This window comes from Thermobia domestica, chromosome 1, assembly GCF_964235325.1.
Source record: "Thermobia domestica chromosome 1, izTheDome1.hap1.1, whole genome shotgun sequence".
Classification (NCBI taxonomy): domain Eukaryota; kingdom Metazoa; phylum Arthropoda; class Insecta; order Zygentoma; family Lepismatidae; genus Thermobia; species Thermobia domestica.
In genome coordinates, this window is record NC_137454.1 from 86,970,894 (window position 1) to 86,995,130 (window position 24,237).

Consider the following 24,237-nt stretch of genomic DNA (forward strand, 5'->3'; position numbering starts at 1 on the left):
CCAACTTCTGTTTTTTTTATAAATTTATGAATGTTTCTTTTGTGATATTATAGTTTGTTATTATTGTTACGTAGTTGCAAAGGAAAATTCTACATAATGTTTCGTTTTAATGTTTACTATTGATAAAAAAAAAACATAGAAATGCAGTACTTTTTTTGGGTGTCATACAAACCCCACGAGAGGCATTTACTGAGGTGAGAAGTATCTTTGGTATCTATTTATGTATAAATGGGTTATAGCCAAATTTTACTCAAATAATCCATATCTTTATTCACTTTTCTTACTGATATGCAAATTAAGTCGTTGTATTTGTTTAACTTGGACTAACAAAAGTCGTAGTGAACTAACTTGGACTAAATTAGTTCTTCTGTACTCTGCAGTATTTTGAAATTGTTCATATGTAATTCAGTATAATGGTTTCACTTGTGCAACTGTTTAACTTTTTGTCCTTCTGAAATGACTCTTGACACTTATATTAACAAGTATGTAAAGATCAGTACAATGTTGATCTTGACTCAAGATTGATATCTTTGTTTCTCCTTGTATAGCTTGACATGTCTTTAGCATTGTCACTTGTTTGTTTTAGTGTTTATTTTATATGTAATAAGTTTCATTTTCATTTTTCATGTTTTATTTTCTGTATTGTTCTGTATGTCGGTAACTCTTTACCATGTCTAACTGTATATCATTTTTATTCTCGTCATTAAAAAAAAAAAAAATGAGTTCCGATTGTAAAAGAAAAGTGTAAATGGTTGAATGGAAGAAAAGGTTATGCCTTAACTCCGCCATTTTAAATAATAAATAAATAAATAAATGTATTTTTATCAGGAGTCCTTCGTGAGTCAGCAGACGTATCGCATTTGTGACCAATTAGTTCCGGTTTCGAGTTCAAATGGAGAACAGTTTCCCTCGGATGTAAGCCGAGAAGCGGTGTGGATTCCACTTTAAACTTATGTGCCCCCTTCCAGCATAAGCAGGTTGTTGCATAATAATACCAATTTCTGTCCATATGTGCTATAAATACATAGAACAAATAATTTAAATCAAAATACCTGGTTTAAAAAAAACCAATAAAAACCATAGTTTTTGCCAACCCTGCTTTACAGTGGTGACTAGCAATTGATGCTTAAGTAAAGTGTGATGAAAATTTGAACTAATTTAGCGCTAAATTACCGAAGTGTAAAGCAATAAAAGTGAAACCAGTTATGACCGTTTGTGAGTTATAGCGGGCTATTTTGGGCCTATGTTTAGGTCCAGCTCTTGGGTTAAATTCCAAAGTTGGGCGTCCGTTTCCAGCAAAATTTTTAAAATTTACAGGAAAGATATGGATAATTTGATCGTTCGTGTGCTTGATAATGTATAAGAGTCTCGAAAAATCTATTTATTTCTTATATATAAGCGGTTATAAACATGGGACTATACGGTGAACGGAGGGAACTACTTGGCGCAAGGTAACCGAACAGTTGCATTGTGGGAAAGAAACGAGCATTTATGTTATCAACATGGCGAATGTACAAGGGCAATGAACGAACAGTTTTAACATTTGTGAAGCAATACGTTGATAACATGCAAAATATTTTAAAAGTTTGTGAAGAGCACAGATTAATGAACCTAATAACAAAATGCAGAAAGTGTGGAAAGGAGATAACAGCGAAAAAACGTGGCGAAAGCGGACGCCCAACTTCGGAATAAATGCCCAGCTCTTTTCTCAAAAAAATGTTACAATTTCGGTAATTTCTTTTCACAATCGGTTAGTTTAGGGTAGGATAGGTTACTTTAGATTAGGTTAGATTATTTTAGTTTATGTTATATTAGTATAGGGATCCGGCATGATTTTCCAAAAAGTGATAGAATTTCGCTTATTTCTACTAATATTAAGTTATGGTTCAGGTTAGTTTGTTAGGTTAGGTTAGATTTGGTTACGTTATGTTACGTCTAAGTACTTCCATCATTCATTTCTCGTGTAAATTTTGTGTTTTTTACGTGCTTTTGGACCCCTTGTACTAAACATACCACCGGATTTTGTATCATGCGACATTTCTATCTTGAACTTCACAGTGACTTATGTGGGAAAAAAAAGTAAACCTAACATACCCTATTCTAACCTAACCTAATGTAATGAATTCAACCATAAAACGACCGAATGTAATCGCAAAAACCTAGGTGAAAAAGCTGCGCCTATCGCTAAACAAAGACTGTTTCTTTTAATATTAGGTTAATTTACGTTTAGTTAGAGCATGTTAGGTCTAAGTACTTGCATCAAGCCAATTCTCCTGTAACTTTGTATTCTTTATTTATTTCTGGATCCCTTCTGCTAAATATTTACCTAGTAAATGTTCCAAACTGTAGTGTATTTAAACTTAACATGCACCAAAAATAATTTACATTGCCATCTAGCAAATTACAAGAGTAGAATAAATATAACTTAATTTTGTTTCCGATCTATAGTACCTTTAAGTTATATTTTCTAAGTAACTGAACCACTGCCAGGAGTGTGTTTTTATCGGTTGTAGGTTTTGAGCTTGCATTGTCAGAAGGCTCAGTTTTTACAGCTCCCGTCAATACTGGATTACCTCCACCACTCGACATATTTACACAAATACAACAAATAACTTGTTCCCCTCTGCGCTCCTTGTTTGTCTTTTGTTCATATCATCTCTGAAGCTCTTTTCACGTCTCTCTCATTAAATTAAAGAAGCGAAAACAAAGTCAGTAGATCCCGCCTCCATTGCTTCCGAAAGCGATTGCGAATTCGAATTCGAATGCGAAGAATTCATGTGCCTCTACTAGATCCGAAGTTTTACGAATGCGAATTAAGTTGCAATGTTTCTTTCAAAACTTTAATGTGCAATATTTTTCCTTGAAAATTCGTAGCTTAAAGTCTTGAGAGCACGAAGAAGACGAATGTGGATAAATGACATATTTTTATCAAGAGATGATGAGGGAGAATTTAACTTACTGTCTCAGCTAGAGCAACAAGAAGGAAAGTTCACGGGGGACTAAATGATAATTTCCTTTGTGTGCAAAATAGAGTAAATTTTGTTCCCATTATTATTATGCTTCCGTGGTAACCACAACTATTTTCACTTTAAAACAAAATAACTAAATAAAATTAGAGAATACAGAATCATCCTACTTTCTAAGAAAATTTTCTCCAAGAGAAAAGAAAACCGTTTTTGCTATTTCAAACATATTTGTCACTTATTACAAGTATTCGCAGTGGCGCGTTTACAATTATGTTTCGGGGGGGGTCTTTGCTAACTTTACTCCTCGAAATGTAAAAAATTCTGCAAGATATTTTAATTCACTTTAGGATAGTAAATAAAATTTTGGGGAGGGCTTAAGCCCGAAAGCTCCCTTAAATACGACACTGTATAGGTAAAATCATTATTTGAGGAACAAAAATAAAATATAAATTGAATAAAAATTGCGGTTCGTGTATTAATTAAATCTTAACGTTTTAAAGATAAAACAAAGAAAAATATACATACCTTCCACTCCAAGTTCCGCTTTCATCTGCCCATAATATGTTCACGACGTGTCGTTTGTGGTAATCTGGATGCGCTTGGCAGGCCTGTAGCCAGTCCAAAAATGTAAGGGGGGGCCGGCTGAAGTTACGTGGGGCCTGATGCAACCATATTATAGTTCATTTGCCAGTCTACCGTGAAAATTTTAAGGGGCCAGCCAAAATTTAGTGGGGGCAGGCCTAGACCCCCCGATGGATACGGGCCTAGTGCTTGGCACCACAATGGAACTTTATTGATACTTTATGGAACACAATTTATTAAAGCATCAACGTTGAATAAAGGTAATATTCATTGTCCGAAAACGGAGAGATCCAATTTATAGAAGTACCGAATAGATTCTCGGTTCTAGAAGATTTAGAGTGCACTAGTGTTGAGGATACCTGGATCGAAATTAGAGATAGCATTACAATTTCAGCGAAAGAAAAATTGGGACATGCGGAAATACGTAGGAACAAACCATGGTTCGACCAGAAATGCATAATACTAACAGAGAAGAGAAGACAGGCAAAATTAAGCTGGCTACAAAATCCGATGAAATAACTACACAAAATTTCGCAGATATCAGGCGAGAAACTTTCAAAACCTTTAGAACAAAGAAACGCGATTTTCTAAAAGCTAAAATTAGGGAACTTGAAGATCTGACGGTACAGTTCTCACTGATACGGAGCGTCTAGTATACAATAAAAGTACAATTCAAAAAAACAACTTGTGCTAGCTGGCAACTAAAATGCGCACATGCTAGCTAATCAAGACAGCAAGGTGAAGCTGTTGGCCCACGCGGAAGCGTAGGGCTGCGTCCAAAGGGAATAGGCATGTCAACGAAGGTTTGTGAATCCTTACGCCAGGGTAGTGAAAACGCTTAGGTTTCCCGAAGATACTAATTTCATTGGCAATTGTTTTGCTTCATACTAGTAGCGTTAAACTTTGTAAACATAAAATATAGCTTTCCGTACTGTATATAAATACTCCGGTGGTGGAAAATAGTATCTAATACAGTCAGTTTTCACGTGCACTTACATATTTTAACCGTCGTAAAGTACTTCTAATGATTTTCACCAGTAACATTACAGTTGCATATCTAAAATGCAACTGTATCACTTAGTATTTAATTCTGCCAAGGCAGAAATTTGTTCCTGATAAACATGCTTACCATGCAGAATGCTGAAAATTTGCCTACAAATTTTGCAAAATATGGTACACCTAAATTAAGCCAGCAATTAAATTGATCGCAAAGGTGTTTAAAAATATAGATGATTTTTATAATTATTATTACCTTTCATTAATTCCTCAAAATTTTCGAGAAAGTGAGTAACGCAAATCTGCTAACGGTCATTATAACTGCTATGCCGATTATCTCAAATTTAGAGTTGCGTCGACGGTATGGCTAAATGGTATTCACATCTTGTGCCGTATTTTCTCGTAAGCTAAACAAACTATATGCTAACGTGTTTGGGAGCCCAAAAAATTAAAGAAAAAATGATTTTAATGTAATTTCCAAATAACAAGAAATAGCAAATAAGATAAAATACACATAAAAGAATGATGTTTTATATTGTTATGTACTATTCTTTTATGAAGCAAGTAACAGGACTGTATTTCTCAGCCCCACTTGTAATGAGGCCCCTGATATCCAGTCCTGCTTATATTGGAGTACCTGTTTTCCAGCCTTGCTTGTAATAGCCCCTTGTTTCTATTTAGATATTCATTAGGTCCATAAATTAGCATATAGCATATATTCAAAGATAAAAAACGGCGACTATGTCACTGAAAAAGAAAGCTCGAAGTATAAAAAGCCCCTAAAGCTTGATGTATAAACGGCCCTCTTTAATATCTTAGGGCCCTATCAAACCTAAATCCGGCACTGCCAATGTCCCACTCCTGGTTTTAACTAAAATTAAAACCTTATGCTATTTAAATTCTAAACCTTTGAGAAGCACGGTGTTAAGAGCAGGATCATACATTGCACTCTGGGTTCCCTTCTTACAGAATCGTTTTAGGAAGGCCTCACCATTATAGGCAGTGGCGGCGATTGGACGTTAAAAGTGGGGGGCAAGACATGATCTGAATATTTGTATATCAGTGTTAGTTTTACTGGTTGTTTCTAACACTTTGTTTGACGAAAGGTTACAAAACTAATAGGATACTATCTTTTTCAGTTAAAATACCATACATCGTATTTTATATTTTATTAAGTAAATTGACAAGAGCAACACAGGTAGGTACTATAACCCTTGGTACTCTTAAACAACGAAGGTGTAAGGATAGATTTTTAATAACAAATTTGCAAAACAAATAAATAGAAAGGATAATATTAATCATAGTAATAAATAATGAGGCTTGTTTTGAAAAAAGTTATATAGAAACTGGGGATTAATGAACAATTTTTATTTTTAATTCCACACATGCATCTAAATATATGTTATTACTCTTAGGAAGACAGTAAATACTACAAGCACATGTACAAAATTTAAAGAAGCACTTTTGCAGCTTCCCGAAACATGTTAAAATGAAATTAAAATCTTTCAGTTTTACGTGCCACTGTTACGCCGGCTAGGCTAATTAAGAGGGTGATAATGAAAAATGAATGTAATGGTGGAGTGAAGAAAGTGGGAGAACGGTCACTTGGCTTGAGCGGAGATCGAACCAAGGATCTCCCGCACCAGAGATGAACGCACTACCACTGAGCCACCAAGGTCCTTCCCAAATATGTTCGTTGCCATTAGGTGCAGTTTTCGCTGTCTTGGAATAGATCAAAACACAACAATACTTAGAATCACTCCACACTCCAGTTATACAAAATAATCCTAAAATCTAGAATTATGTTGAATTCACTAAATTTAATTGCATATACACTCGTACACCCCTAAACGCATTACTTCACTTGTATATTACACTGCAAAACAGTGGAAAAGGTACAAGTTGTTTCTTATTACTCTCTTTTTAATCAATATTCTTTAATATCAGAAAGAAGGAAAGACATATTAGAAACTGTCAATCTTTGTGCAATTAAAGAATAACTTTATGAAAACCTTTTCTTCTTTTGTAAAATGTTCTCTCAATTAGTTTCAAAGCGGCTGACTAATATATCGAACCGAAATGAAATGAAATTTTGAGTTTTACGTCCCACGGTTTATATCGAACCGACTAACATATTAAGTAGAAATGAAAGTAATCTGGAATTGAGCTAGAATAGATTAATTTTTGGGCCATTTTCCGTGGCAATCACAACGTAATTCTTGTAGCTTTCTTAACTCCATGGAAAGATAACCAATACATAGTAACGTAACAGCAAATATTATATGGCATATTTTTTTTTGTATGAACCAGTAATACATGCAATAATTTTACATTTCCATATGAAACTAATGGGCCACTTCAAAAAAGTGTGGGGTCAACTGCCCTCCCTTCTCCCCCTAATCGCCGCCCATGATTATAGGTATAATTACAACGTTCGGACATTATAAGAATTAGACCGCGCCTCCATTGCTTCCGAATGCTATTGCGAATGCGAATGCTAATTTCCCAGCATTTGTAAATAAATTACGACCCGCTCGGGAGAGTAATACTCCCGGAAGTACGTTTCTCCGCGCGCTACTCTAGCCAACTGTATTACGCGCTATCCTAGGCAGTTGTTTTAAGTTGGTCACAAAATTTATATCATGAAGTACAAGGGTAACAAAACGAGCCCTATATCATGGAGTACAAGGGCATAAGTACTACAATTACTTATTTGCACAAAAATAAAAAATGTAAAAAAAAAACTCTTCGGGCCGGGTTTGAACGCGCGCCGAAAGGGACTTTTATTACTAGCATATAGGACTAGCCCACTCGGAAACGAAGGCCGACAGCAGCAAGCGTTTGATTTCTGCTATTTCTGCAACGCGGCAAGAAGTGGATAACGCCAACCAATCACAACTGTGTTTCTCGTTTCTACTTCCGGGAGCATTCCTCTCCCGAGCTAGTCCTAATAAATTGGAGTGCCTCGACTAGTTTCGACCTGCGAATTGCGAAAACCGACGAAAAGATGCGAAAACATGCTGGGATTATTCGTCCGAATTCGTGCGAATGGAGAGTCGTCTGCAGAGGAATTGAGCGCTACGTGAGAGAAAAAAGTTTGTTTGCGTGCTGGCGGACGACGTTGCGAGGTGCGGAGATAAAAATAAAAATGGAAATAGATGTTGATGTTTTAATAAATTGTGTTTTGATAAAGTTCCATTGTGGATCCAAGCTCATCCAGATTACCACAAACCATAAGTCGAAACAAATTATGGGGAGTTGTAAGTAAAGAACTTGGAGTGGAAGGTATGTATATATATTTTTTTGTTTTTTCTTTATAATATGAAAATTTAATTAATACACGAACCACAACTTTTTATTCAATTTATATTTCCTCTTTGTTCCTCAAATAATGAATTTACGAATACATGTAATTATTGACTAATATGTTTGAAATAGCAAAAATCGGTTTTTTTCACTTATGGAGAAAATTTTCTTAGAAATTGGTTGATTTTGCAATCTCTAATTTTATTTAGTTAATTTATTATAAAGTGAAAATAGCGGTTACCACAGAAGCATAATAATAATAACAGGGGCGACATTCACTCTATTTTGCACTGAAAGGAAATTAATAGATATTATTATTATTATTATTATTATTATTATTATTATTATTATTATTATTATTATTATTATTATTGCTCTAAAAACTTTGAGATATGAATTTTGAAGCAAAAATATTTCACATTGAAGGTTTGAAAGAGACATTGCAACTTAATTCGCATTCACATTCGTGTTCGCAGTCGCATTCGGATGCAATGGAGGTGCGGCCTTACAGGGCATTATGCAGTCATTCTGAAACGTGATTAGTACCATACTAAAGAGTTCGACTAACATATGCTTCCAGCAGTAGTCAGGCTTTTAGTATGACGCTAATCATTTATCAAAACGATTCTGCATAAGGCGGACAATATATAACACAATCCAATCTGGGCTAGATTTTCAAAGCACGAAAGCTGAATAGCCGAGTTAAAGTAGGGCCGGAGTAGTGGAACTGCGCTTGTAGGAAGCGACATCAGCGACTTTGGGTATAAGCAGGAGAGAGAGGATCTTGCAACATACACTTTATGTATTTCCCTAATATTCTAAGAGTACATCAGCGTAAAAGTACTTTAAGTTACCCTTTTGTTATACTATTTTTATCGTTATTTCCTTACTTCACACCTTCAGTACTCTATATTATTTACTTGGAATAAAGTACTGTGTCTTCTCTGGCATTGAATAGACTCATAAACCGATATTCTCAAATAAAATATTTCTTCCATAAATTTTACAAATTTATGTTGTATTATAATAAAAGCATAACCGAATAATTTCTTAAAGAAATAATTGTGATCACATTTTAAAAATTCAGATTTATTTTGAGGAAATATATTATTATTATGTTAATTAATTTAACCTCAAAAATTAATAAATGATGTATATATTTTAAGATTTCCCCATATTTTATAGGTGGCAGCACAGCACTTGCTTTCACTGGTATCCCTATGTTTGTGAAGTCTATGGAATAGAACTTCCTCTAGAACTGGATGGCGTAGGAAGAAGGTGTGATCGGAGTTTCGTGGCGTTATCTGTTGGCATCTTTAAATGCCTTTCTAGTTTGAAGGCATAGATAACATTAAAAATTTCTGTATATCTATATTCTCGTAAATCCTAAATATGAGAGCAAAGGTAAGTAATGTATTGCTTAAAATATTACAATTTGATTTCGTGGTTATCATATGGATCACGTTAACTTTCAACGTGTTTAAAGTAACGATCTCTGGAAACTGAATTTGAAATAATGCTTTAATTTTGGATTGTGTTGAAATAATGCTTAAATTTCTGTAGTCTTCTCAGACCGTACTAAATACATTGTGTATTTTTAAGTTTAATCGTAGTTTTGGTATCGTAGTGTATTAGATACTGAATTAAGGGCCCAGAGACTTCTACCCTGCTTACAAAGGTACACATCCATGCTTCGAAGAAATTAGCTTCGAAGTACGATAACATGAATTCTTACGTGTAGACGCACAACGGCAGTATAGATTGATGGTGCAGTGAGTTCCTTTGGCCTATTCATTTAGTCTCGTGCCTTCTTTACTCATGTTGATAGGTTAGTTCCAATACATCAGAATGAAAGTCACCACGCTAAATGCAAGGAAGTTCTTTAATCATTTATTCTAGTAGGCTTACATTACGGATACTTTTGTATGTGCTCACCAATCTTGTACAGGTTCATAATATGCCGTTCTGTACTAGATTACTGGCGCACTACATGGAATTGTTGAAGAATTATACTGCACTCACTCCCTTACTATCTAATAAAAGGTTTTCACTAGGTGGTGTGATATGTCTGCATAGATAAAATTGAAGGAGGCCACCGCAAGGGCAAGGTTATAGAACGCGTCCCCTTCTAGTTGAGCTGTAATATAGACAGAATAACGTATGCCTACTCTGCGGGGCTCTATCCCGCTTTACTCACTCGCGCTCGCTTGACAATAGTGTGTGAATGGAATATTTTGGTGCAGATAGGAACCAACCTAGCTACTGACAGAAAATGGGGGACCAGTGTTCTAGAACCGTCAACACCAGAAGTAATTGTTGGAAATTTACAATTTGCGTATAAATAAGGATTCCGGGCGTGTGACATTAAAACTACAGTGCTAGGAAGCTACTAGAGCATGAATGCTGTCTGACTCAGGGCAAGACAGCGATGGTGGGTATGTGCGTAAGCGAGGGTAGTGAAAGGATGGTTTTGATGATTACGGTGCAAGTTTCATTGGCTCTTATGGTTTCATACTAGTAATGTTCTACTTGTGAACATATGATACAGGTTCTATATACCGTGCAGGTTTATTTTTGGCGAACCACTGAAAATAATTGAAAAGTTATTCTTTATTATTTATTTTTTCTTGTGTCGTAAGATTTGCGCTGGGTGGCATGAAAATATCTTACTTGGCATAGATAAAATTGAAGGGGGGCAACAAGAAATAAATGTTGGAAAACTATGGTTCTTTATCGATTTGCGTGTAAATACGGCCTCCGGATGCATGGCGTAAGAACTCCAGTGCAACAACAAACCTGTGCGAGGTGGCCCTAAATTCTAACAGCCGGAGCAGGGAGAAGCTGGCGTGTCAGCAATGGTGGGTATACACGTAAGCGAGGATACTGAAAAGTGGGTTTTAGCAAATATACGATTTTCAATAGCAGTTCTCATCGTTTCATTCTACTAACGTTGCACTTACAAAATACAGCTTCTATACACTGCAGAGATACACCGCCCCTGGAGAGTGTCATCGTTCATATGCACTCACGTATTTAATCCATTGTTACGCGCTTGTAATGTGTTTGCCCAATTAACCCTGTATATCGAAAATCAGCTGTATTTATATAAAATTTTGTCGCCTGCAGAAATGTTTTTTTTTGCGTACAAAGTATTGAATTTTACCTGTAAATCTTCCAAAATGTGGTGCACCAATACCCTATTTACTGTGCAGAAGTAAGAGGAAATTTTTTAAAGAATCTTGTCTTCAGTTCATCACATCTCCCGTAAATATTGAGCTAGAGAGATACCGTTTTGAAAAGGAAAGAATAGGCTAAGTGCTATGTCACATGTCAGGGACATTTATTTGAAAATCACATTTCTGGGAAAATCCGTAAAAATATTTGGCCAGTGATATCTCAGGAAGTGCTTATTTGATTTCCCTGAAGTTGGGTAGTAAGGTAGCCTAATTTTTCAGACATGTGTGTGCCAAATGTCGACTACATTGATTTTCGTGTGACCATGTCGGGAGACACCTGGGGTGCCTATGTCCCAACTTGGCAATTTGTCAGTAGTAGTAAAGTAAGGTGTAACTGACCTAACAGTAATGTTTTTCTGGTGCAATCTGTAATCGTAGTACATTGCATTAAGCTAAAAGTGAACATTCTAGAAGCTATAATAATGTTCGTTCATGGGAACGAAAACCTCTTAAATTAGGTGCTTCAGTAAGTTTTGCCTACTTCTGGGCCCACTTCCCCATCACAGCTCAACTCTTTTGCTTGTACGGAAAATAGACACAACCAGTAGGTGATTAGTACGAGGTACTTTTGCAGTACATTTTTTTTAGTGACTAGCCAGGGCCCAAAATTTCTGGTCGCCACGGGCGACTAGGCATTTAGGGCTTGTAACCAGTGCTCAGTAGGAATGATTTTTGCATAAACTTAAGGCTGCGAAATTTCTTCCGCGCGAAAGTAACTGACTGATATAAATTGCGCAATTTAAAATTGTTCATTCTGAACCTAATTCTGGTTTTGAAATTTTATGCCGTAGTGTAATCTGTTAAACCAAAGGCCAGAGTGGGCCCTCATATGTATGTGGGGGATATTGACGTCCATCATTTTTGGATTGAGGAGTGCGTGTGACTCAAATTTTGCGCAATGGACTAGCCAAGTTTCTGTTCACAAATGATAAATGGTCTTTGCTTGCATTAATTACGGATTTTCCTTTTTAAGATTAAATTTTGCGTGTAAATTTTCTTTAAACTTGCCCTGTGTTCATGTGGACAGACATGAGTAGACGTCTCAATAGTGAGAACCGTGTATGAACTTAAAGGGCAACGGGATTTGGGAAAATTTGCAGATAGGCCCTAGTTGGAGGCTTGGGGTTGAAGGACATATAGGTGACGTTACACGATGAGCATCAATTGCGGTGAATTCTCAAATATTCGTTGATAGAATAAATAGTCATTGGAATTAGTGGGTAATGTGACATCTGTGCCACTGAAATTGAGGTAGTGCCCACGAATATGTTCAAGAGTGCAATTAAGTTATTTGGGTTGAAATTTGTCACGAGTATTAGTTGTAGACATGGCATGTGCTAAAACGTCGAAATAAATCTTCGATATATTAAGTGTATGGGGTGACATTTCAATAGCAATTTGTAACATCAGCTTAAAAAGTTTCTCGCAAATTTCATGACTGCTAGCAACACTGATCACCAAATACATCGTGCATGTTAGTATATTATAGGGAGAAAGTGCATGAAAATAACTGTTATGCAAGTTACCAAGTGAGTTTAATTTTAGAATGGGTAATAGTTAAGAACAGCTACTTCTCATCTCCCGTGCACGAGGATACATCTTACTGTTTCACTACCTAAACACCCTAAGTACAAGGGCAAGAACTCAGTCTATTACCTACTTTTTAACATCCTAGATAGTCAATGAATAATTCCTGAAAGTATGGCGTTTCTCGTCCTTCCCTAAATGGGAAGTGCGGCTCCTTAACTATAACCTTAGAATGAAACTACGGTAGACTTCCAAACAATAAAAATGGTGTAGGTCTAGGAATTAATTCGTGCGGGTGGACAAGAGATGGCGCAACAAACGGAGCGTCCCACAGTTCCGTATATCCACACATGTTGCAAACCCCTGTCATCGCGTATCGTTCGTAGTATAGGGCAGTGGATTAAAGCGTCAACAACACCAGTTTGTAGTTAAGTGAACATGGCGCAATTTGTGCCTGATAGTGTTTTTGCGGGGTGTCCTGCTGTATTACTTTAACATGCAGAAGAGTGCGACTGAAAGACATCGTATTTTGGTGGAAGTGTATGGTGACCATGCTCTAGCTGAGCGAACGTGTCAGAAGTGGTTTGCACGGTTTAGGAGTGGTGATTTCGGCTTGGCAGACCAAGAGCGAGCTGGACAGCCAAAAAAATTTCAAGACGAAGAGTTGACAGCATTGCTCGATCAGGATTCGTGTCAAACGCAGGAACAACTTGCAGCAGCATTAGGCGTTGATCAAACAACAGTCTCCAAACGCTTGAAAGCCATGGGAATGATTCAAAAGATGTCACATTGGGTTCCACATGAATTGAAAGACAGAGACGTTGAAAGACGAAAAACCATTTGCGAATTGCTGCTTCAACGACAGAGCAGAAAGGGGTTTCTGCATCGAATTATTACGGGTGATGAGAAGTGGATCCATTACGAGAACCCTAAACGAAAAAAGGCCTGGGTGAAACCAGGTGAACCAGGTCCATCACAACCAAAACGAGATATTCACTGTGCAAAGGTTATTCTGTGCATATGGTGGGATATGAAAGGTGTGGTGTACTAGGAGCTGCTGCAACCGGGTGAAACTATGAATGGAGAACGTTATCGACGACAATTAATGCGTTTGAAGCAAGCTCTCGCCAGAACACGACCAGAATGGGAGAAGACATGATAAACTTATTGTTCAACATGATAACGCTCGCCCACATGTCGCAAAACCGGTCAAAACCTATTTAGAAAATGCTGGATGGGAAGTTTTACCCCACCCGCCGTATTCGCCAGACTACTACTTGTTCGATTGCATGAACAACGATTTGATTGGACAGCGGTTTACTTCTTCAGAAGATATCGAAACATGGGTCTCTGACTGGATCGCTTCCAAGGATGAGGACTTCTTTCGCCACGGAATCCGTACATTGCCTGACAGATGGGCGAAAGTGGTGGCTAGCGATGGACAATATTTTTCTTAAGGTATTTATGTATTTTGTGTTTGTACTACAGCTTCAATGTGTGCGTACCAACCGCACGAATTAATTCCTAGACCAAATCAATACTCAATATAGTGCATCTATTAACTGTTGGTTGCAATTGAGAGATCATATATAACCTATTCTTCGGACGCCGAATCTGTCATTACTTGCTATGTTACATGGCGATATATTAAAACCGGAAATCGTTAATTTGAATCACTTACCGCTTTAAATAGATGATTAACGGAGAAGATAGAACCATTCTTGGAGCTGAATCTATTACAGAGAACTGCACCTTTATTTTTATTTATTTATTTATTTTTTTTTTTTTTAATCAGTATTAAAACGTGAAGTAGTAAATTTCAACCATTTCTGGTTTTGGTAGTCTTCTCTAGACACCCTGATTAGTTTGCAGAAAGCAGCTTTTCGCTATTTAATACTATTTGGTTCTATGGCAATAGACGTTTATACCAGATATGACTAATTTGAACCACTTTCAATTTGGAGTTATTGGAGATGGAACGCTGAAATCATTGAAAAAAAAAAAAAAAAAAAATAGTTTCACTGGAAATCAATATTGAAACTGGAAGTAATATTAAATCTTAACCACCTCCCGTTTCGGCAGAGCGTTCGGGGTAGTCATGATATTTTGCCTTTAGACGCAAATAGTTTGTAAAGAAATTTTCCCGCTACATGTTTTGGTTCTAATGCGCTAAGCGTTGAAACCGGGAGTGTATTAATTTGAACCACTTCGTTTGAATGGTTATCAGAGATGGAACCTACCACATCTCGATCTGTTTTTGCTCTGATGCCTGTCCACAGATGGAGGAAGCTGTTCTGTAAGATTTTCGACAAGTATATTCTCTTTCCAGTGTCAGGAAAAAGTGGATGTAAACAGACCTTCCTGACTACCAGTGGGTTGATAACCAGTGATTGGTTCTCGCTGCACTAGTATCCTATCGCAATATAATACTAAACTTCACTCGCATTTAAAAAATTACATATTTCCAAATTGGTAGTAGTGTCGGTGCGTTATTTACCAACCAACCACAACTTTATAGTTTGGAAATTATGCGATGATAGTAAGCAGACGATCTTGCTGTTCATGTCTCGCTGCCGAAGCACGTGTGAGCCGCGGAGTAATACATTTCGCTTTGTCTACTTTGTTCTAAGGCTGGAAAGACTTTAGTAAAGATTGGAAGTGTAGTAAAGAATTGATAAAATCACGTTCCTGAGCTCTTTTGATTTTATTTAACTCATATGGGAAGGTACGTAGTTTTATTATTTGTAATTCGTGTAGGACTTGTTTGTTGTCAAGTCTGTCAAAGCTGAAATTAAGTCAGAGCAGTACAAAATCAATGTTAGTGAGGTGATACACACACAGTTGTTGCCACTTTCTACAGGGCATACTTCCCGGAGTGCTTTGCGTCTTCCCCAAAATGGTCGTGGTTTCTTTAGCTTCGAATTCTTTTTCTAAAGCTTTATATGGCGTATGAACGCGTAATTCGTATTTTGCAAAGTTGATTCGAATTATTATTGTCCATAAGGGAAGACTTCTGTCTTGCACAAAAAAGCCCTAAGGGAATTAATCTTTTTGTGTGTGGGTTGTATGTAAATTCTTGAGGCTTTCGTCCAGCGGCCTCAAGTACATTAGTGTTACAACTACTGTAATATTAGTATTCTCTTTCAGTGGAGGAAGAAGAGGATGCGCAGGCTTAAGCGAAAGCGAAGGAAGATGAGGGCAAGGTCGAAGTAGACTGTTCCCTTTTCCATTTCTGTAAGTTATAGGCTAAGATAACTTGGATCCTATAGTAAGTAGTTTCATGGCGTTATAGTTTACCACTTTCCCCACTAGCTTTAGGGGAAAATGAGGGGCTAAATACGAGTGTGGGATAAAATCCAGTTAACAGTATTATGTGCGTAGCTGTGGTATGTGCCTGTGAACACTCTAATTAAATTGTTTGTTTCTTCAATTGTCATGCATTCTCAAGTTTTATATGTAATTCTTCAATTAATTGAAATAACATTTCATTTACTTTTAAAGAACTGAAAATCCAATAAAATATGAAAGATTGACACAGTAAGAGTGCAGATGCGGATTATTCATAAAATATTCTGGCTACTACTAGGACATGCCCAGGTGGATCCAATTTAGGGTGATCAGAAATATTTTGACTGAAAAGAGTATATTCACATAAATAACCAGAAAATAAAAGCACTGACTTGCTGAATCAGAGATAACAAATAACAGCAAAGCAGCCCAGTCTTAAAACGAGTACACTTACGTAATTCTATTCATTGAGAATTAAAGTAGAAATAAAAAGATATAATTTAGATTTAAAAAAAAAAAATTAATTCTAGACCCTCAAAGTATTTACATCAGTTACACTTTTGAAAATAACCAATAATATACATTCATTTAGTTGGTCTAGATAAATTTTCACATTTCGATTTTCTAGTTAACACTTTTACATTATTTAACTCACACACATTGTTACATTATTAAAAATACACACTTCAATAGCATTCAAACATAATAATTGGTGGATGGCAACGAATTAAAAAAAAAAAAATACTCAGCATTCTACCATTACCATATTCATATTTTGATCTTGATAGTTACATCTATATTTCACTTATTTAGAATATATAGGCGAAACACGAGAATACAAAAAGAAAAACTCGGCATTCTACAACTACCGTACATATTTCACATATTGATCATTTCTGACGAAAATTTGATCAGTGTCAAAATTATTTGTTTCAAAACAGTGTATAATACTTTTACATACTTTCATATGGATGAGTAATTAAAGCTCATCTGCACGCTTACTGTGACACTTACATATTCTATTGGATTTTCAGTCATTTAAAAGTAAATGAGATATTTCAATAAATTGAAGAATTACAGATAAAACTTTAGAATGCATGACAATTGAAGAAAGAAACGAACATACAATTTAATTAGTGTTCACAGGCACATACCACAGCTACGCACATTATACTGTTCCTTGGATTTTGTCCGCCTTGCCAGAATTTAGCTTGGATTTTGTCCGCGCCCCGCTAAATACAGGGTGGCCCAGATGTAGGTATAAACCTCTGCATTGATAAAATGTAACATTCTGGTTTATGGGTTTATTTGCTTCGGCTCTTCCGAGCTTAAGATATAAGTAAAAACACATCAAGAACAGATAACAGACAAGAAATGATGTAAAATGCAATAAAGTGGTCAGTACGATAGTTTATACCTACTTTAGGGCCACCCTGTAGTTGCTTACGTTCTGATCCTAGTGAAATTCTAAACTTCATTCTTTGAGCGATACAAATTACTTGATATTTGGAAGTGTGTGTTACCGTGTTGTCACTTCGAGTATTTCACTGAAGCGTATACCGTAACTATCGGAAAATATATCCAGGCGGGGAGTATTGTTTCTCCTTTTGCTGCACAATTTGGGCAAACTTTATTTGGCAGCTTAAAACCATGCGAAAATTTGTATCGAATCTAATCTGTTATGCTTAAGGTCACCTAGAGAGAAGCCAATCATAAACTTCGTGGTAGTAGTTACGATGGATGGCTATAGAAAGGAACATGATTACAATGTTGCCCCCTGGTATCACATGTAGGGTGTCTTTTTACTCATCGCCTAGACTTGACGCCAGCGACTAGGTAGCTTTATTTTATAGTACTTAATAAGTAAACACGTACATTGAAAGAACAAAGATGAAAGTGCAGGGGAGATTGTTACTGATTGTTATTGAACTGAACATTTGTGTACTAATGGTTAGTTTTGAAGTATATTTCACATAGTCGTAGTTGAGTGAGAAGCCTGTAAATCTGGAGAAAATTATTCAAACTTCAAGGCTACAGTTCGTAAGCCCTCCTCGCCATTTAGCGTGAACTCCTTTGGTGCATGTGGTATCAGGTTTCATTTCGGGAGAGCACGAAATTTTCAATTTCAGTTATTATGCTGTTTCTTTAGCCTAAAGGATATTACCGTGAGACGTTATGCTAAAACTGAATTAATTCCTATGGGCCACAGGGAAATCATTTTGGAGGGGAAAAGTCACTCATACCAAACATGATAGGGCGATGTGGAAATTCCAGGGGTGCCAGGACAGCAGTTTTAAGCATCGCTATTGGATCATTTGAGCTGGTATTAACAAAAATGTTTTGGTGTGTCCTGAATTCTTACCATTACATTTTACCGGCACCGGTCAACTTTTGTTTCCTTCAGGAAACTCCACTTGAATTTAAGACTACGCATGTAGTTCCAAGTGGATATGGCAATTTTGCGTTGAGTCTTGTACTTACCCAGTTGAGTATTTCAGTCTTTAATATTAGCAGCGGTTGAAACTGTCTGCAGTACTCGCGGAACTTGTCTATTCTGCACCACTAGTTTTTAACGTGTAGAACTTTGATAACATTGCACCTTCGGTAGGACGATTGACATCTGTTCTTTGCACTTTAAATTCTTATGCAAGCCGTATTCATTTGTAGGTTCGGTTGCGCGAGTATTTCCGCATGCTGTAACATGCACCCAGCACTTATTAGTTGCCCTTCCAAAACTGTCCCTAGAACCTACAGGTTTAGTTTGGTTACACCAATCTTGATTTTGCATACTTTCAGCGCCTTCACTAAACGAGACTTCTAGAGATAAGAAATGAGTGTGAAATTTCGGTTCACTTGCTTAAATGACATAATTCACGTGTATGTATACATATTAGAATGATACTTCCGAATTGGTCTAGTTACAGAATAGATACCTGCTTTTCAGGAATATCAACTTTGCACATGAAGCTTGTGAATGAAAGGAAAGTAACTAGACCAATGAATGATACCATGTCAGTAATTTTACATTCTTGGGTGCCCAGGGATGCGTTCTGTAAAAATCGCTGAGGTACTAATATACAGAGTGGCCCAAAAGTAGGTATACAGTCCCGTACTAATCGGCTTATGACATTTTATATCATTATTTTTATACATACAGGTTAATTTAGTTTCTTCATTATTTTTTCTTAACCCTTTTAAGATCTTGGATTTTTGGGGTATTTTTACTGTCAAGCAGCAACTGCATAGTCACTATTTATCCTAGGATCATGGTTCATACCTCATTCTCTTCAGGATAGAGCAGGGTTTCAAAGGTGCCACTTACATGCCCATACCATATACCAGGAGAGGGAAAATTGAGGGGAAAGTTAAAATTTCCGGGATTTTTTTAGTTTCGGCCCCTCTGGAACGGCCCTGTGTAAACGTAGAGATCTGAAAAAAATCTGATACTACTCGGTAGACTAAATGTGTACCAAATTTCAAGCTTCTATCTTGAATAGTAAGGACGGGAAAATATCAATCCCCGCAATACCCCAGATTTCTGCTAAAGACCCTGATCTCAGGTTTAAAAAAAAAATCCTGAGATCTAGATTCATCGTAGAATCATGGCTCGTTCATTTTCTTCAGAATAGGACTGCCTTTCAAACTGTACCATTCACATGTCTCCATCGTGTGTCTGAGGCGGGGAAAATCTCGGATTTTTTGGTTATCATATTCCTTTTTTAAACTTTCTGCCCCTGTGGACACCCCCTGTTAACAGATCTGATAATTACTACTCAGTGGAGTGCAAAATTCCAATCTAGGTGCAAAAGTAAGCCCCTCAAAATATATACATTATATATGTTTGTATAGATAGATAGATATGTATACCCACAATACCCCAAATTCCCGTATAAAGAAGGATCTTGGGTAAAAATTTCCTGAGACATCCCTAATTACCCTAGGATCATGGTTCACCCACCATTGTCTTCAGAATAGAACTGCTTTTCAGACTGTACCATTCACATATATCTGAAGCGTAAATATAGCGAGAGATTTTTTGATAACAAAATATCCCTATAAGAGACTTTTTTTCCTCTCTGGATCCCTCTTGTGCTAACGCAGATCTGGAAAAAAAATTGGTAAATACCACTCGGTGAACTGAATGTTTGTGCAAAATTTCAGTCTTCTAGGTGCAAAATTAAGCCCGCCAAAATATAATGAAAATTGGCTTAACAAACTAAAATATAATTTTTAGTTCTGACGTCATCACCTGTCTCGAAGCAGGAAGGCATGAAGCCATACGTAACGTGTTCTACAATACCTAGACATGGAAAAACAAAGCCCGGGCGAAAAAGCTCAAATAGGAGAGTTACCACGTAAAGTACCATAAAACACCCGTATGGTACAAATTGTACCAAAGTCCTTAAAAGGGTTGATTTATTTTCACTTATGCCTTAAGCTCGGAAAAAATTCATTAACTTAATTAAAATGTCATACTTGATCGATGCATGTGTGTATACCTACTTTTGGGCCACTGTGTATGTTTGAATTATGGCTAGTAGCAATGTTACATTGACTACAGTATACACTGGTTGTTTCGAATTCGTTAAAATAATAAAAAAAATTGAAAACAAAGTGTTAGTAGTATCCACTTCATTACTGAAAGATTATTGGGTAGAAGCAAAGTTGTGAACTGAATTTTATGTACTTTTAGTAGTTTAATCCTTACGAAAATTTCATACTGCATTAATTCTTGTATGCAATGCAATCTCCTAAGCTGAAGGCAGCCTGTGCGTAACGGAAGCCTTGTTTGGTTCTGAATGCATGCAAATGTCAGGATTGAGCGACTCCATTCAACACAGTTTTGTACTGCATAGTGGTAGCAATCTACTAGTATAAGTAGGCTGTGGAAAAGAGGAATCTTTACACAATCTGATTATAGGCCTTAAGTCGCCAGCTATTTGACAGGAATTTTTTGTATTTTCAAAAATGTCAAGTTCTTAAGGAAAATTTGAACATTATGTAGGTTAGATTTCAGTCTGTAGGCACATATTGTATGTATGTATATTGGCGCATTTACTGGCGAAAAATGTTTTTAAATGGAACAACTTTACTATGGTTAGGTAAAGTGAATCACAAATTTAAAAGATTATATCTGTATTTATAGATGTGCTTATTTAGTATTAAGAATGTATTGGATCCTTGACTTAACATTTTTCTTTCTTTTTTTTTCAGCCGTTGAGAGACGAGTGTAGCCTTTTCGGAAGTGGATTCGGAAGTAATTCAACAAAGGACTATAATTTTTGTCTTGAAACAGAGAAATGCATCTACCTTTTACATTAATAAAAAGAATGGGGAAAAAGAAAGTGTCTTATTGTGTTCCCTCTAAACAGTGTGCAAGTTCGCACTCAAAATATGTGAAATTCGTGCTTAAAATCATTTTTTTAGCAAGCTCAGTGTGTAAGAAAACTTTGTGGAAAAGGCAGTACCGTAATTTTCCCAAAGAAAATTATTTATCTGGTAGAGCTTAGCAGGAGTGTCGAGATTTAAGGTTAACAATGTGATCTAGCTAAAAGATAGGTGAATCAGATCATCAGTAGTTTCTTTTTTTTTTTTCTTTCTTTCTTCTTTTTTTTTTTTTTTTTTTTTATTTGGCCATAAATATGCCGAATTGAATTATTTAATCTTCAGATTTATCGTTGTTAGTGGAAGTATATACTAAAAGAATCGAATAATCAACACATCCTGCTCAGGGAGTGCAAAAGGGTTTTAAGTATTGGATTTAATTGCTGGTAGTTCGGAATGACCAATGAATTCACCATAGTGGCTCAATATCTGCAATGTTACATGCAAGTGGATTCCTAAAATGTGCAGTTGATGTCAGTTATCTCAGTCGGAAGGCCAGTTTGTATAAGGTCGTGCATTTCTTCCTTTTTCTCAGTTTTCTTGGGCAAAAATATTTGATACCATTGAGTGATTGTCCTCCAGAGAGCAATTTAAATTTCTCGTAGCTAATTACAAATGTGGACTAATTCTAATTTTCTTGTAATTGGCAACATTACCTGTCAAAATTTCCGGTATTCCATAACTACAGGCAAATACACGGTGGCTCCAGCTCGTTCAGCATAGTGGTCTTTTCGCAAAGGAATATAGATTCTGCCTGGTGAGAATTGAAGGCTGGTCCTGCTGGAGCCGGACTTTTTCCTCTTTGCCTCTACCATATATTATTATTATTATTGCGTATATCTGGGATAATATAACAGAGCGTCATCCAATTTACCTAAGTAGTGGAGCAGTACTGTGTAGAGGGCTGCTACTGGTAGTTGTTGATACGGCTTGTTGCTTGTACCTCTAGTGTGGAATTTATTAATTACTGCAAGACTTGTTCATCAGGTCAAATCGCTGTTTTGCACATATGCTGTAAAGGTTCTACAATTGAAAAACCCAGCCCCCCCCCCCCCCCATAAAAACTAACCTATCTTTGCCGAAGCGTGATTTTAAGTAGAACACATGGAAGAGCTTCAATCGGGGTAATTTGACTCTAATCCACTTCACTTGATCTATAGGACAGAACATTGGGTCTCGGAGGAGCTGCTATCCATTTCATGTAAAAAGAGTGCTGAGCCCCTTTTCTAAATTTGGTTAATTAGGATGCATGTCGTGATCAAGACGTTGAAGTAGTTTAAATTTGAAACCTCGGCAAAAGTAAGGTTTAAATTTTCTTAACATAGTGGTGGACTAATTTTTAGTTTAACGACATAAGTGGGACATTCCATTGATTACATACAGTGACTCAAAGTATTCATACACACAGTTTTTGACGTAGGATTATATATAAAGGTTAAATAAAAACAATGTTACAATCATCTGAAAATGTACATAATTTGCTATGTTTGTACAAAAATTGTCAAAAGAAGAAATATTTAGATGACAAAAATAAATAAATGTATTTTCTCAACTCAAAAAAGTATTCATACAGCAACATGAACTACAAATCTCGATGAGTTCTAACAATCTACTGGAAAATCATGTTCTTAATACTCTGTACGCATATCTTTAAAACAAATCATTGCCTCGAGACGCCTTGGCATGGACCGAACAAGCGTCTTGGTCATTTCTGGGGTAATCTTAGACCACTCGTCCAAAAACATATTTTGTAGTTCTTCCTTGCTCGAAGAACGGCGTTTCTGTACTCTACGGGTGGTGGTGTCGAGATAATCCCACAAGTGTTCGATAAAATTGACATTGAGCTTTGTGGAGGAATCAGAAGCTGTTGTGGAGCATTGTACAGTAACTATTCCCTCATTTTCAAATCGGTCTGCTTAGGGTTATTGTCCTGTTGGAAAACTGTCAAGACCCAATTTCTGCACACTGTTTGATAAGTTATGGCGCAACACACTAATATACTTATTAGCATCCATGACACCTTCAATAAAAACTGTTTCCTACTCCAGAAGACGCCGTGCATCCCCAAACCATCACACTTCCTCCTCCGTGTTTTACTGTAAGGATAATATATTGCGATTGCAATTCACTGTTTGGCTCTCACCATACCCATTTTTTGCCATTTGATCCGAACATATTAAACTTCGATTCATCGGAAAATACAGCAGTATCCCAAAATTCGTTAGGTTTAGTATGGTATTCGTTGGCAAATTTTAAGCGCTTTTGTCGGTTTACTTCTGAGATGTATGTTTTTTATTTTGGCTGTCCTAGCATAAAAATTGGCACTATATAGTACATTTCGTATAGTTTGAGGATTCAAACTGCAAATAGAAGTTGACGCAATTTCTTCAACCAAAGACACAGCACTTCTGAAGGGTAATTTGCGTGCTAAATTGACTACTTTCCGTTGGTCGCGGCGTTTAAGCACTTTTGGGCGTACTGCTCTTCGTCTATTATCTGTTGTTCTGGTTTCTTTATACTTCTTTATGATGAAACTGCAGTACCAAAACAGTTTTTGCAATTGCACGATAACTCGTACCTTCTTTATAATGAGAAACAACCCCCATCACGTTAAGTCAAGAAAAGTTCACTTTCTTGCTCCCCATTTTGACTACTAGCACTCACAACAAGAGCAGACTAACACACATGCAATGAGCTGCAGGTAACGGACAATGCAGGTACAGTACGATTGCTCGAGTTGAACAGTACAAGTGTTCAAGGCACAGAACAGGATAAAAGTCCCTCTGTATGAATACTTTTTTGAGTATCATAATTAAGTGATTCGGATTGTATTCATATCCTTATGGTCTTGGCAGATTTTCAACTCGTGCAACTGTTAGTACTCTTCCGTCTTTGTTTCAATATAATTTTTAATTTTCTGCTCTCATATAACTCACCCACGACGAAATTTT

General features: G+C 36.5%; 1 protein-coding gene and 1 long non-coding RNA gene across 6 annotated transcripts in view; one reads left to right on the plus strand and one right to left on the minus strand.

Moving 5' to 3' along the window:
• Positions 1-2,683, minus strand: part of Taf5 (TATA-box binding protein associated factor 5) — a 48,863-nt gene extending 46,180 nt beyond the window's left edge. Inside the window, exon 1 of the mRNA XM_081760572.1 lies at positions 2,452-2,683. Coding sequence (XP_081616698.1) covers positions 2,452-2,589 — 138 coding nt within the window. The 5' untranslated portion in view covers positions 2,590-2,683. The remainder of the gene's footprint in view (positions 1-2,451) is intronic.
• Positions 2,684-7,814: 5,131 nt separating this feature from the next.
• LOC145687117 (uncharacterized) lies at positions 7,815-21,246 on the plus strand. Of its 5 annotated transcripts, none has more exons than XR_014131664.1 (4): positions 7,815-7,829; positions 9,036-9,254; positions 15,761-15,847; positions 21,116-21,246. It is a non-coding gene; the product is annotated as an uncharacterized LOC145687117 (long non-coding RNA). The 5 variants fall into 5 exon arrangements; XR_014131661.1 differs by lacking the exon at positions 7,815-7,829 and adding an exon at positions 8,597-8,611; XR_014131663.1 differs by lacking the exon at positions 7,815-7,829 and adding an exon at positions 8,638-8,652.
• The last annotated feature ends 2,991 nt before the right edge of the window (positions 21,247-24,237 follow it).